Consider the following 14,701-nt stretch of genomic DNA (forward strand, 5'->3'; position numbering starts at 1 on the left):
TGGCACTCAGGACCTCTGCGTAGGCATGCATAGGATGGCAGCATGGCATAGTGGTTAGAGTGGACTATGACCAGGGTTCAAATCCTAACTGGGCTACAAAGCTCACGGGGTGACCTTGGGGGGCCAGCTGCTGCCTCTCAGCCTAACCTACCTCACAGGGTTGGTGGTGAGGATTAAACGAGGATTAAGAAAACCATGTTTTCTGCCCTGAGCTGCTTGGAGAAAAATGGTGGGATATAAACGCAGCAAACAGATAAATAAAGGCTGCACTTTCTAAAGCTCTTTTTAAAAAAAATAACCCCAAAGAAGCGAATAGTGGTGGGTATGGATCAAAGGAAGTCATAGTCCCCATCTATTCTGCCTTGGTCAGACCTCACCTGCAATACTGTGTCCTGTTCTGTGCGCCCAAATTTAATAAGGCTATTGAAAAGCTGGGACATGTGCAGAGGAGGGCAACTGAGATGATCTGGAAACCCAGCCTTATGAAGGAGCTTTCAAAAGAGGAGACTGAGAGGAGATATGATAGCCATCTTCAAATATCCCCTGGAAGAGGGAACAAGCTTCTTTTCTCCTGCTCTGGAGGGTAGAACTCGAACTCATGGCTTCCAGTTACAAGAAAGGAGGTTCCGACCCAACATCGGGAAGAACTTTCTGGCGGTAAGAGCTGTTTTGACTCCCTCGGGAGCTTGCCGACTCTCCTTCCTTGGTGGGTTTTAAGCAGAGCTTGGCTGGCCATCTGTCAAGGGTGCTCTCAGCAGAGATTCCTGCATCGCCGGGGGTTGGGCTAGATGACCCTCGGGGGACCCTAATTCAAAGTGAAGGGCGGCCAAGGCTCCTTCCACACCAGAGGGGAAAAACATGGCGAAGCCACCGCCTCCTCTGGGAAGGGATGAAACCAAACAAGGCGGGGACTTCTCCCCCCTTCCCCCAAAAAGCGAAGCGGCGCGGCAAAGGAGAGCCCCGGCGGCCTTCCTCGCCTCTGGCCTGTAGGAGGCAAACGGCTCCCGGCGCCTGGGCGGAAGAAGGCGGGCTCTCGGCGGGGCCGCGATGGCTGACGAGGGCGGGCAGCCTCCGCCGAAAGGGCCCTGCTGCCGCGCCGGCCTCCCCGCGAGATATTTCTGCACGGCGGGCCGCGGGATGGAGCCTTTCCTGCTGAGGGAGGTGCGGACTCGGCTGGACGCCGCGCAGGTGAGGCCCTCCGGCCGGGCTGCGAGGAAGGTCCAGCGAATCCCTTTGGACCGACAGGCTCGCTCCGCCTCCTCGCCGGCGGAGAGGAGGATGGGTGGCTAAACACGCTCCCTTTGTGACTTCGGAAAGGCGGTGCAGACGAGCGAACTGACCCGGGGTTAGGTTGCTTCGTCTGCACGGCCAGGGCCGGATTGACGTATAAGCTAAACACTCTCTTGGCCCCACTCTCTTGCCCCCCCCCCCAAAAATGTAAAGGTAAAAAAACTAGATGTACATTTCCAAAATATAAGATAAAAAGCAAATAAAATAAAAGCTACATACAGTGGTACCTCGGGTTAAGTACTTAATTCCTTCTGGAGGTCCGTTCTTAACCTGAAACTGTTCTTAACCTGAAGCACCACTTTAGCTAATGGGGCCTCCTGCTGCCGCCGCGCCGCCAGAGCACGATTTCTGTTCTCATCCTGAAGCAAAGTTCTTAATCTGAAGCACTATTTCTGGGTTAGTGGAGTCTGTAACCTGAAGCGTATGTAACCTGAAGCGTATGTAACCCGAGGTACCACTGTAATTTTAAGTTAGAGCTTAATAATTATTTCACTACAGTCATACCTCGGGTTACAGGCACTTCAGGTTGCGTTTTTTCGGGTTACGCACCTGCCGAAACCTGGGAGTACCAGATTGGGTTACTTCCGGGTTTCGGCGGTCACACATGCGCAGAAGCGCTAAATTGTGCTTTGCGCGTGTGCAGAAGCGCCGAATCGCAACCCGCACGTGTGCAGATGCACTGGTGCGGGTTGCGAATGCTGTGGGTTGCAAATGTGCATCCCGCACGGATCACGTTCGCAACCCAAGCGTCCACTGTATTAATATACTTCTTAATTGTATTTCACTATTAATATACTTCTTCTTAATTGTATTTCAGTTCAACAATTACTTTGATAAAATACATATTTTGTTCTGTGCAAATGGCTTTAGATACCTATTAGGTCCATAAATTATCATATAGCATATATTGAACACAAAAAACAACAACAATTTGTTGTTGACAAAGGACAGCTGGACATATAAAGGGCCCCATTACCTTCAGTAGCTTAGGGCCTCATCAATTCCGGCCATGTTCATGGCCTCTCCCTTCTGGAGCTCCTCTCCCTGTTTGCTCAAAAGAAGAGCTCCCCACACCCTCTGTGGTCAATGGGGGAGTTGCCCACAAAACAGGGTTGAGGACGCATTGAAAGCACATCTAGTTCTCCGCGCACCCCAAACCACAGAAGAATCCTGGGAACTGTAGTTTAAGGGTGCTGGGGATTCTAGCTCTGTGAGGGGCAACTGTGGTTCCTGCTGTGATCCTTTGGGAACGGTCGCGTGCATTCTGGGTATGCGTTAAGTTTAATTAGTATTATTATTATTATTAATTTATATACCGCCCTATACCTGCAGATCTCAGGGCGGTTCACAGAATAAAATCAAGATATAAACCCACAAAATACATAATAAAAATAATAAATAATAAAAATAAAAATAAAAATACATAATAAAAAATACATAATAAAAATAAAAATACATAATAAAAATAGCCCCCACCCCCACAAAAAACACATTTTAAAAGGGCATAGGACATGGGTAGGCAAACTAAGGTCCGGGGGGGCCTGATCCGGCCCAGTCGCCTTCTCAATGCGGCCCGCAGACGGTCTGGGAATCAGCATGTTTTGACATGAGTAGAATGTGTCCTTTCATTTATTTAAAATGCATCTCTGGGTTATTTGTGGGGCTTAGGAATGCGTTCTTTTCCCCCCAAAATATAGTCCAGCCTCCCACAAGGTCCGAGGGAGGGTGGACCAGCCCTCTGCTGAAAAAGTTTGCTGACTCCTGGCATAGTATGTCAATCAGATCAACCAAAGGCCTGGTTAAAAAGGAACGTTTTGCCAGGCGCCTAAAGGTGTATAATGAAGGCTCCAGGCAAACTTCCCTGGGAAAGTGGTGTAACAATAAAACGGCTGGCACATTTGCAAGGCTAAGCAAAGGTCCACTGTGGTTTCAAATCCCATTTTCAAATATCATGCTCATTTCAGCCCATTTTATTAGTGTTGTGATCTGCTTTGAGGACTAAAGTAGAAGAGCAGGGTATAAATCAACCAGCTAAATCATAATAAACAAATCATTTATGGGCAATGCCATTTTCAGATTTACTGTATAATCAGTGTACATTCTCTGTCAAGGTGGAATATGTATCAGGAAAAGTCTTCTTCACCACCAGCGCAGAGCTGAGTATGCTGAAGGAGCTGAAGTCTGCGGAGCGGTTGTTTTTGCTGCTGAATAAATATCCTCCACTTTCCATCTCTAGAAATAAAGGTAATTTTTTTTTTACTGTAGTCTTGTGGGTTTGCCTCGTGCAGGCCTATCTCCTGTAACCTCCCACAGCGAGAAAGGTTACCCTGTAACCTTCCTGCCTCTTTGTTAAAAGGAGTCAGTGCTGAGTAGCTTCCGGGTTCAATGTGGTAAGCGGTCGTTCAAATTCCTGCTCAGCTATTTATTTTTCACAGCTTGCACCTTGCCCTTTATCTGTAGACCTCGAGGCAGGTTATAACCGAGAAAGTAAACACAACAAGCAATATTAAAAAAAGTGAATTTTGTGGACCGGGACTGTTTTCCATCTAAGGTCTGTCCAAAAAAAAATCACATTTTCGGTTATTCTGCTCTTCCATGCTCTGCTTTTCCCTCTTCTTTAAACACACTTTTTACCACTGAATTGGACCAAATGGCAAACTTTATTGCCGTTTGGTCCAATTCAGTGGTAACCTTGTGTCTTCCTGGGAGAAAGCGGTGGGACAAACCCAGAGTGTACATTTGTTGGGCAGATACAGCTTGCCTTTCAGGTGCTCATCCAGCTTCAGCTGCTATTCATCCCAAGTGAACAGCACGTTACAAGGCAAGTTACAGGTTACTGGTGGTGCCATCACAGCCATCAGCACCACAGACCCATATTCTGGCTCCTGAGGGTTCTCTTAAGCAGATCATTGAGGTCAGACAGGTCCTTGGCATATGCTGGATCTTGGGTGAGGATTCTTGGGGGGCATCATCTAGAGGGGCTTTCCCAGCGTGCTTCGCTGGGAGCTCAGGTTCTTGGCTGCTGCTGTTGCAACACGGTAGGCAGATATGATACTGAGCCAGCTCACAGGCAACATGGCCATCGCAGCAGCTGCAGGAGGTGGTAGGAAGGAGCTGCCAGGGGCTTCCTCTGTCTTCAGCATGCAAGCTGCAGAGGGCCCCAAAGGAACTAACTCTCTAGCCAAGACATCTCTCTGGCTATGCTCCTCATTTGGTGTACTTGGATAGGTGGACACTATCTCAAGACCTCACTTACCTAAGTGGGTTGTTGTAAAATTTAAGATGCTGCTCGGCGCTTGTTGGAATAAGGATGAGATGCGTATTCAATAAATTGTTGTTGTTGTTGTCTAGTCGTTGAGTCGTGTCCAACTCATCCTGACCCCATGGACCAGAGCACACCAGGTACTCCTGTCTTCCACTGCCTCCCGCAGTTTGGTCAAACTCATGTTCGTAGCTTCGAGAACACCGTCCAACCATCTTGTCCTCTGTCGTCCCCTTCTCCTTGTGTCCTCCATCTTTCCCAACATCAGGGTCTTTTCCAGGGAGTCTTCTCTTCTCATCAGGTGGCCAAAGTATTGGAACCTCAGCTTCAGGATCTGTCCTTCCAGTGAGCACTCAGGACTGATTTCCTTAAGAATGGATAGGTTTGATCTTCTTGCAGTCCATGGGACTCTCAAGAGTCTCCTCCAGCACCATAATTCAAAAGCATCAATTCTTCGACGATCAGCCTTCTTTATGGTCCAGCTTTCACTTCCATACATCACTACTGGGAAAAACCATAGCTTTAACTATAAGGACCTTTGTCGGCAAGGTGATGTCTCTGCTTTTTAAGATGCTGTCTAGGTTATTTAATAAATAGGGAAATTGAAAGGGGCCTATCATAGCAAGTCCCTGCTCCCCTCTCCCTTTCAACCCCATTTTGAATAAAAATTGTGTTGAAGGTCTAGGGCAGAGCTTTCCAAACGTTTCCTGCTGGTGGCACGCTTTTTAGACATTTATCATTTTGCGACACAGTAATTCAGTTTTACTAGCAAACGGGAGGTTAAACTACCGTATTTTTCGTCCTATAGGGCGCACCGGCCCATAGGATGCACCTCGTTTTTTGGGGGGGGGAAATGAATAAAAAAAAATTATTTCCCCCCCCCAGCCGCAGCTGCCGCCCCAAGCCTTGCGCACACCTGCCCGAAGCACTGGGCACCCTCCGGAGGGCTCCGCATGCTTTGGGCTGCAGGCTGCCGCCCCAAGCCTCGCGCGCACGTCGGGACCTCCCGCCGGGCGCGCAAGGCTTGCAGACACTCGCCCAAAGCACGGGGAGCCCTCCGGAGGGCTCCCCAGGCGACAGGCTGCCGCCCCAAGCCTCACGCGCTCGGCGGGACCTCCCGCCGGGTGCGCAAGGCTTTCGGGCGACAGGTTGCCGCGCCAAGCGGCGGGACCTCCCGCCGGGCGTGCAAGGCTTGCGGACACTCGCCGGGGCTGCAGGCTGCTGCCCGCAAGCCTTGTGAGCCCGCGGGAACTCCCGCTGGGCTTGCAAGGCTTGCGGATAGCTTCCTGAAGCCTGGAGAGCGAGAGGGGTCGGTGCGCACCGATGCCTCTCGCTCTCCAGGCTTCAGCGAAAGCCTGCATTCGCCCCATAGGACGCACACACATTTCCCCTTCATTTTTGGAGGGGGGAAAGTGCGTTCTATGGGGCGAAAAATACGGTAAGCCCTTCTTTCCAGCCCCGGGAGCAGTGCAGGGAGAGTTCACACAACACAGCTGCACACTGCAGCTGACACACTAATGTGCTGCGACGCATGGTTTGGAAAACTCTGGGCTAGGGTAGTGTAGGCCTCCTTTCTTTTTACCTTGCTTGTTTAGCCCCTATTGCTCATGAACATTTAGGCAACCACATGGGAGCATTAGATCTACACAGGCGTACATGTGGGATTCTAGAGTCTGAGCTGAACCTTAGCAAGATGTATGAACTATTATACCATCATCATCACACCTTGACACATCTCTGGGATCCCATGCAGCTGGTGTTTGAGGAATAGACCCCCTTTTTTGAAAACAGAAAACAGTGATTTGATAGCTTTCAGTGTTATTTGCTTAATTAAGAAGTAAGAAAGCCCTTATTATTTTAGTCAAAAGCAGGAATGAAAACATTCATTTGTTCTCTAAATAGCTAAAACATAACTATAGGCTTCATACAAGTTTAACACCTACTTAAAAATAATAGCACAATCCTAGCTATGTTTACCCCAAAGGAAGTCACACAGAATTTCAATGGGACTTATTCCCGTGTATTTGGGTGTAGAATTGCAATCTAAGCTTGCTTGAATGTTTCTCTTGAACACAAGCTCTCTAGCTGATTAAGGCAGCTTAGTGGCTTTCTGGTTCTTAGGTTTGGTTCTTAGGTCTTAGTATACCAGGACCAGGAAGGAGGAAAGTGGCTTGCTAGGCAAAGTCTGGCGGATTAGATAAGATGGGGAGGAAGCATGGGTCTTAGGAGAGAAAAGTATTGCGTTCCCTCACCCCCTAAGAAAACAGTCCTTGGAATATATTCCATAATACTTCAAAATATACAGTTTATTGTTATGTGCTATTTATGTGTTAAAGGTTACATGAGTTTAGATTCTTCATTTCTTTCAGGCAGAGTAATTCATGACATTCAAAAACTTGTAAATGAGACTCCCAGGCATTGGCTGGATATGGTTACTCTTTGGAGAAGTCTTCATTGCCAGGAGGTGAAAGAAGAAAACAGGTGTGAGGAACGTCCAGACTCCCAGAAACGGAAGCTGGAAGAGGAGGGCAGCATCCAAAATAAAAAACAGAAGAGAGAACTAATATCGGAGACAGTTTCTGGTGAAACTCAAATAGAAAACCAACAAAGCTGTAACACCTCCGAGGTTCATAACAGCAACAGCTTGTCTTTGGGCAGATTATTTTTGGAAAAGACTCCTGAACTTATTCAAGAGGAATCTGGCGAGAGCAGCAGTTCCTTCAGCTTCAGAGTTTCCTGCCGCTGTAGTGGAGCCCTTGCAAAAATATTTACTGCTCAGGTTTGTGGGCATTTCTTTGGCCACTGTGAGAACAGGATGTGGGACTAGATGGGCCACTGGTCGGAATCCAGCAGAGCTATTCTTATGTTCTTATCTACAAACAAGATGCATGCAGCTTCTTTTAACACAATCCCAACACACAGCATCAGGCTGCTAATGAAATAGTTAAATGTTCTTGATTGTGTGCTGCCAGCCCAGATTATTATGCAGGCGGCTGAGAGTTTATTTCTTCGTTATGCATAATCAGTAGTCATTAAGTTTTCTGAATGGCAGGCGCATAAGGAAAAAATAGCAGCGCTTGAGTGGGCTATATAGGAATCATTAGCATTCTGCATCCTAAATAATATTTTTAAAAGCAAGCTGAGCTTTACAGACTGTCTTCTGTACCATCTTTTGGAATTCCTATTAATTGGCAAAGGGGTGTGTGTGTGTGTGTGTGTGTGTGTGTGTGTGTGTGCTGAATTATGCTTGATTATCCATACTCGAGATAAATTTCAAGACTGCTATTCGGAAGGTTTGGTTATCAAGCAAAAATAACGTCTTGTCTTGTAAAGTAGAACGCTCTTAGTAGATGTTGATGAGAGCGTGGAAGAAGCAATTAATTCCGTTCTTTGAACTCTTTTTCAAAAATGTCTTCAGTTTGGAAGAATATTCCATGAAATAATTGCTTCCTCTAAGTAATTATGGATTTTGTCATTTCAATATTTCAGTCCTTAATGTGGACTATGCTACATAGAATTTATCGGGAGTTGCTTCAAAGAAAGCATGCATAGGTTGAGACTGCAAGATCTTTTGGCCCCAGCCACCATGGTCAAGGATGCTGGGAACTGTTTCTAACATAACAAGATATGGAAGGCACCCGGTTAGCTTCCACTGATCTCAGCCTAACCTGTCTTCTTTTCTTCCTTGCCATTTCAAGTTTCAGGAACAATTTGTCATGCCACATGCTCAGGTCTCTCTCATTGCTGATTTGTCTTTTCAGGAGATGGGGAGGATAATTGGAACTGCTCTTATGAAGAACTTTGGATGGAAAGCAGATTTGAGAAATCCTGACATAGAGGTAACAAAATTAATACATTGAAATGTGGGTAATCTCTGTGGATTCTTGGTCCTCAGATAAAGGTCTTGACCTGACTGAGTTGAACTTCTTTGTACACTGAAGTTCCTCTCAAAGTCCCTTTGAGATTAGGCTTTGGGAATCAAACCAATGTGTCCTTCTAACCCAGTATGCTGTCTCCGACAATGGAAAGATCCAGGTACCTTAAGAGGTTTTTAACACAGCAAGGTACTAATAGAGCACAGTGATCCTGCAATAACCAGTCTCTGGATGCTTAATGTCTGAAGACCTTCAACCAATTGGCAGTTATGAGATTCTCTGATTTATGAATGGCAGCCCTGTGCAAATTTTATATTTTATAAATTCACTTAAAATATACTAGAATTAATGCACAGATCTGTACCTGCAGCACCGCACTCTAAAGGGGGAAACTTTGCCACCTGGGTGAGATTAACCCCTTTGATTTCTTTTAAAAGCAGGGATGTTACTGGACTATCATTGCCATCATCCCTAATAAAAGTTTCTGATCAGCAACATCCAGAGTTGTTTTAAAATTAGTCTTATTCTGTAATTCACCTAACAATAAGCAAAGACGAAAGAGCAAAGATAATGAGTTTTTAAATAACTTCAAAGCAGGATAAAGAGCCTGCTAGCTGGATATCTAAAAGGGGAGTTACATGCATAAAGGTCTGCAAAGGAGTAGTGAAATCTCATAGGCAAGAAGATGGACAAGGGAGTGGTGATTTAATCAGAAATTTAGTACTAAAGAGCCAAGAAGGAGAATTGAAAGAAAGCAAAGAAATTAGATATGGAAGAGGGCAAATCTGTGAAGATGCTTTAATCTCAGAAGTTTAAACAAAATGCAACAATAAAGGAAGCCTGTGAAGAGAATAAAGATTAAAGCGAAAAGAAAGAAAAATGAACAAAAAAATTAAAAAGAGAGAGAAGAGGCTTAAACCAGAAGAAACAGGATAAGCAGACATTTCAATTATCAACAAAGGATAGAATGAAAAACTGAATATGAACTGTAGTAGAATCAATAGATAAAAGACAAATTTTAGACTATAAAACTGATACCTTGATAGTTCATGCTTGTGGCAGTGCTTTCTTTTTTTTTTTACATTTTTCATATATATTTTCCTTATAGAATTTACAGCCCAGCCCTACAGACTTCCTGTCAAAACCCTGTACTAAACTCCCAAGGATGGTGTAGTGCTGTCTGTGAAACAGCTAATGCCACTCTCAGCCAGGCAGAAACAAATGAGTTCAGCACTGCATTCGGTTCTTCTCCACAATTCCTCCTCTGTTCTCAGCACCAGTATAAATATATGCACTGACAGAGATGCACCATGGTGCAACCTCAGATCTCCACAGCTGCAACTTCTGTGCAAATCTGAGGATTTCAGGGATTGCCTTTGCCCACAAGATGTACCTATTTGATACAGATAGTCCCCAGTATAATAACTTTTGTATGAGAATCAGATTGCTTGCTAGTTTAATTTTTTTTTAAAATACCATTGAAAATATCATTGAGATAGGACATTTGAATATTTATATTCAAATTGGCTAAAGCTGAAAATGCACGTAACTTTTCATTGTAATATTCCATTGCCTTTCAGATCTTTGTGCATCTAAATGACATTTACTCTGTGATTGGGATTCCTGTTTTCAGGTAAATACTGCATTAAAAACTACAGTTCATAGTCCAAAAGGACACCTTTAATTGAAGTAAATTTCTGAGGGGTTACTATGTTTCCCTGTTGTATATAATCAACAAAGACTTCCATGGCACCTTAAAAACTTGACATTTTAATTGTGGCATGAGGCTTTATGAATTACTGCCCCCTTAAATCAGATCTGTGGACTTATTCTCAGTTGGCTGATGGATTAAAATAATATACATACACATTGGTGCAGAGTGCGGAAATTCTAAGCAGTAGGACCAAACTGCCATGAAACGCAAGGAGTAACAGTACGTTTGTTGCATTTCTCTGCAAAGCCCAGATTAGATGTATACAAGATAAGAACAGGCTGGTATAGCAGCAGTCACTGTGATGGAACTGTTGTGCTTGCTGACAATAAGAAGGGAGACAATTACTTTAGTGGAAAAGATCTTTCCAATTTCAGTTCAAAAGACTTCTGAATTAAAGTATGTGACTTGTGAGGTCAGCTCCAGAATGTTCTGGGATGTTTAAATGTGACCAGTGACTGCTGTCTTTTGCATTTCATCATGGACTTTTGGTCCCGCTGTTTGCAAAGTTATTTTCCTTCCTCTGTACCCATGTGTGTATATCTGTTTATCTAGACAATTTTCCACTGGTTCTTCTGGGCTATCTACCCATCTGTTCTAGTCCTAAGTACTTAACAACAATATATCTCATTGTCATTTGTCTCTGTATCTTGAACAAGATTTGCCACCAGCTTATTCACAAATTTGAAGATTTGGGGATAAAAACTTCTTATCTATTTGGAATAACAATAGCGCATAGTTTTAGAGTTTGAGTATATTAGAATTCTGTGTGTGAGAGAGAGATACATTTTAATATGGTGTTTTGTTTGCAGACTTCCCTTGGCAAGCAGATCATATATCAAAACAGCTGGGTTGCGATCTACCGTTGCTTGGGCTATGGCATCCCTTGCTGAAATCAAGGTAATCAGCCAAGTAGAGTTTTAGTTGCTCTGTGGTTACTGAGCAACTCTCAGTAACCAGAATCTTGCCACTGGAAGTATTTTAAATGCAAGCGAGACCTTGTGTAGTATCGTGAAGTGGCTAAGGTGGCAGTCAGAGTCCTGTTTACTTGGGAGTAATGAACTGAAGCAGACTTGAGCCAGTGTGGTGTAGTGGTTAAGAGCGGTAGTCTCGTAATCTGGGGAACCGGGTTCGCTTCCCTGCTCCTCCACATGCAGCTGCTGGGTGACCTTGGGCCAGTCACACTTCTCTGAAGTCTCTCAGCCCCACTCACCTCACAGAGTGTTTGTTGTGGGGGAGAAAGGGAAAGGAGAATGTTAGCCGCTTTGAGACTCCTTAAAGGGAGTGAAAGGCAGGATATCAAATCCAAACTCTCCTCCTCCTCCTCCTCCTCCTCCTCCTCTTCTTCTTCTTCTTCTTCTTCTTCTTCTTCTTCTTCTTCTTAATTTCTGACTGAACACGCAAAAAATGGTGCTGTGTTTGGAGCTGTTTCTGCTTGGCTCCAGCCCCAGGTGCATCATGGGAATCATAATTAATACACTAAACCAGCAGCGGGGAACCCATGAGCCTCCAGATGTTTCTGGGCTCCCAACACCACCTTCCCTCTCCATTGGCCATGCTGGCTGGGCTGATGGGAGTCGGGAGTCCCTCAGCTGCTGGAGGGCCACCAGTTCGCCAGCCCTGCCCTAAGCCATTGTTGTAAGGATTGCTGAAAAGGAACTATTAATGAACATATGGAAAATAATTCATCAGTGCCCCACAGGCAACGAGATATAAGTATTATTGGATCAGTTACTTTTAAGCATGTTTGTAGATTGGGCTACATGAGTTTACAGCATGCCTTTCAGCTGCAATAGCTCCATTTTTACTAATTTCACACAGTGCCCCAACTATGCAGAATGCTTTGCCATTCCCTTGCTATTGATGCTAGCAATATATGAGAATTGTAGAGCAATTTCACAGACAGGGGCATGGGGTTCAGATATAGTCAGTTGCCCAAGGTGGACCACTGATCCTGCAACTAAGGCAGGACTTCAATCCATGCTTCCCACATCTTTGTTAACACAACAGCATCGTCTGTATTCCATGTCTGTTCTTGTGGTTTATTCTAAATGACCACAGCATTGACCAGAGGAGCCTAACCATGTAAAGCTCAGTCTTTCTTTCTTGCTTCCTTTAATTTGGTAGATAAGATCTTTGTACCAGAAGGCAGATTTCCTAATGTCTTGACAGATGGAATAGTGTTGTGTTTGCTTTTCTTTCTTTTTTTTCTCCACAGCCTGGTGCATTTGTACTGGATCCTACATGTGGGCTAGGAACAATACTCCTAGAAGCAGCGACCGAATGGCCTGTAAGCTCCGTCATAACAGCAAGTGTGATGTCTGGCCACAGATGGCATCTTGTGGCCAAATCTGTAAATAATGAACCTCTAATATGCAGCAGCGGGGCTGAAAATTAGGTTCCAAAATTTCTCTCTAGAAAATATGTTGACTTTTAGCTTAGGCGTTCATGCTAATACACACTGCTGATTCCTTCTAGCTTGTGATTCTGCAGTTGGTGGTGTTAGTATGCCTAATTCTCAGTGATTATTTTGATAATTTATGGGGATTTAAAAAAAACTAATGTAAATGTTTGTTTTTCCTCTTCAGAATGTACATTATTTAGGGACTGACATAAGTGATTCACAATTAGAAGGAGCCTACACTAATATTAAAGCTGCAGGCCTAGTGGATAAAATCAGGTTACTGAAAGCTTCTGTGACAGGTAAGAGCTGGCAAGGGTATCTGCAGTACTATACAAATCAATTTATTGCTTTATATTTCCTTTATTGTAATTGAAACGATGATTTGTGACTGCATCAAATACTTTGTGATGCCTTGTAGTCAGATGTTAGTCCCTAATTAGAGTTATTATTATATACAAAGAATAATAATGGCTGAGCATTTCACATGCTTAAATATCTAAATATCTCGTAGCGTTGCCATTTCAGTCGGAAAGCATTGATGTTGTTCTTGCGGACATCCCCTTTGGAAAGAAGTTCAAAATAACAAAAGACATGACCTTACTGCCGGACGTTTTTCAAGAAATTGAGAGGTATGTGTGTTCTGATATCTGAGGCAGAAGAACTGCTACTGCAGATTGGGATCTGGCTAATGGTATTGCAGGCTAAACAAAGGAAAGTCACATTTCAACGTGGCCATGTTACCTACTAGATGAAGTTGAGAATTTAAAACAGGGCGATAAAAATCATGTTGCCAGTAGTCCTCAGTTGCTTTTCATAGAATCATAGAATAGAATCATAGAGTTGGAAGAGACCACAAGGGCCATCGAGTCCAACCCCCTGCCAAGCAGGAAACACCATCAGAGCACTCCTGACATATGGTTGTCAAGCCTCTGCTTAAAGACCTCCAAAGAAGGAGACTCCACCACACTCCTTGGCAGCAAATTCCACTGTCGAACAGCTCTTACTGTCAGGAAGTTCTTCCTAATGTTTAGGTGGAATCTTCTTTCTTGTAGTTTGGAACCATTGCTCCGTGTCCGCTTCTCTGGAGCAGCAGAAAACAACCTTTCTCCCTCCTCTATGTGACATCCTTTTATATATTTGAACATGGCTATCATATCACCCCTTAACCTCCTCTTCTCCAGGCTAAACATGCCCAGCTCTTTAAAAGGCCATGAGTGATTTTAGAATAAACATCTCTAAGATTTGTCATGACTGCCGTATTGTTAGCCTCTGTACACTGAAAAGTCTTCTGCTGAATTAATAAATATTGTAACTGCACAAGGATATTAATAACTATCCTCCGGTTGTTCCCTTTCAGGGTACTTTGTGGTGGAGGGATTGTTGTGCTGCTACTTAGTCAAGAGCTCTACAAGCGCCTCTCTGGTGACATTGCCAGCAGTCTAGGTACTGAGAACTGCACCCCTGCAAGTCCTTGCAAACAAAGTGCCATGATGTTAGTCAGCAACACCAAAGGAAACAGCATTGTCCCCACAACTGTTCCCCTATCAACTCAAGAGGCAGAGAGAGAAGACACCAGCGATAAAAGGATGACTTTTGGCTCACTGGTGCTGGTGGAATCCTTGGAAGTTAGCCTTGGCAAAACAGATGCATTCATATGCAAGTATAAGAAGGTAACAGGAGGTTTTGCAAGAAGTTAGCAGCATTCAGCAAATGTGCATGAAGCAGTTTGGAGCTTCTGCTTTGAACCATATGGATCTGGAGCCGCTGAGTTTTGGTGAGCCCAGAGCTCAGCCATCAGAATTGCCTTAGCTTCCATACCTCCAGTGGGCCCCAAAGGTATGTAGCAAGGGTCTCTAAATGAGAAGGCCTTTGGCCAAATCTAGGCCTTTAAGGGATGCTTAATTCCTTAAATTAATTCCCTAATTCCTTAAAAGAGATCTGGAGAAGGTGTGGTTAGTGTAAACAGGGCTTGCTGGCAGGCAGCTTTATTAGGGATGTGGTGCAGGTTCACCCCTACCATCTCAAAACAGCCTTCTAGGAAAGTAAGTTGCCGACCAGGAGCCGATATAGCATGCCCGATAAAGGAGTTGGTGGCTTACATGGGACCATTTTGCCACAATAGGGTGGGGCTCAAGGCAGGCTGTGGCATTGTGCTGGCA

At 44.6% G+C, this 14,701-nt stretch overlaps 1 protein-coding gene across 2 annotated transcripts; it reads left to right on the forward strand.

Annotated features, from left to right (window-relative positions):
• The first annotated feature begins 504 nt into the window (after window positions 1–504).
• THUMPD2 (THUMP domain containing 2) lies at window positions 505–14,444 on the forward strand. Of its 2 annotated transcripts, none has more exons than XM_053383521.1 (10): window positions 505–657; window positions 3,402–3,534; window positions 6,922–7,331; window positions 8,314–8,391; window positions 10,008–10,060; window positions 10,951–11,038; window positions 12,357–12,428; window positions 12,727–12,841; window positions 13,054–13,171; window positions 13,900–14,444. In XM_053383521.1, the coding sequence occupies exons 1-10, from the start codon at window positions 520–522 to the stop codon at window positions 14,237–14,239; spliced, it is 1,545 nt and encodes a 514-aa protein (XP_053239496.1). In that variant the 5' UTR covers window positions 505–519; the 3' UTR covers window positions 14,240–14,444. The 2 variants fall into 2 exon arrangements, with proteins under 2 accessions (XP_053239496.1, XP_053239495.1); XM_053383520.1 differs by lacking the exon at window positions 505–657 and adding an exon at window positions 919–1,188.
• Window positions 14,445–14,701: the final 257 nt, after the last annotated feature.

Source organism: Podarcis raffonei, chromosome 3, assembly GCF_027172205.1.
Source record: "Podarcis raffonei isolate rPodRaf1 chromosome 3, rPodRaf1.pri, whole genome shotgun sequence".
NCBI classification, from domain to species: domain Eukaryota; kingdom Metazoa; phylum Chordata; class Lepidosauria; order Squamata; family Lacertidae; genus Podarcis; species Podarcis raffonei.

What these genes read in the sequence shown, in the direction of transcription:
- THUMPD2 (XM_053383520.1), top strand. Translation starts at nt 1,048, where the DNA reads ATGGCTGACGAGGGCGGGCAGCCTCCGCCGAAAGGGCCCTGCTGCCGC. An exon ending in TTCCATCTCTAGAAATAAAG is followed by an intron (nt 3,535 to 6,921) that starts GTAATTTTTTTT and finishes CATTTCTTTCAG; the next exon opens with GCAGAGTAATTCATGACATT. An exon ending in ATTGGGATTCCTGTTTTCAG is followed by an intron (nt 10,061 to 10,950) that starts GTAAATACTGCA and finishes TTTTGTTTGCAG; the next exon opens with ACTTCCCTTGGCAAGCAGAT.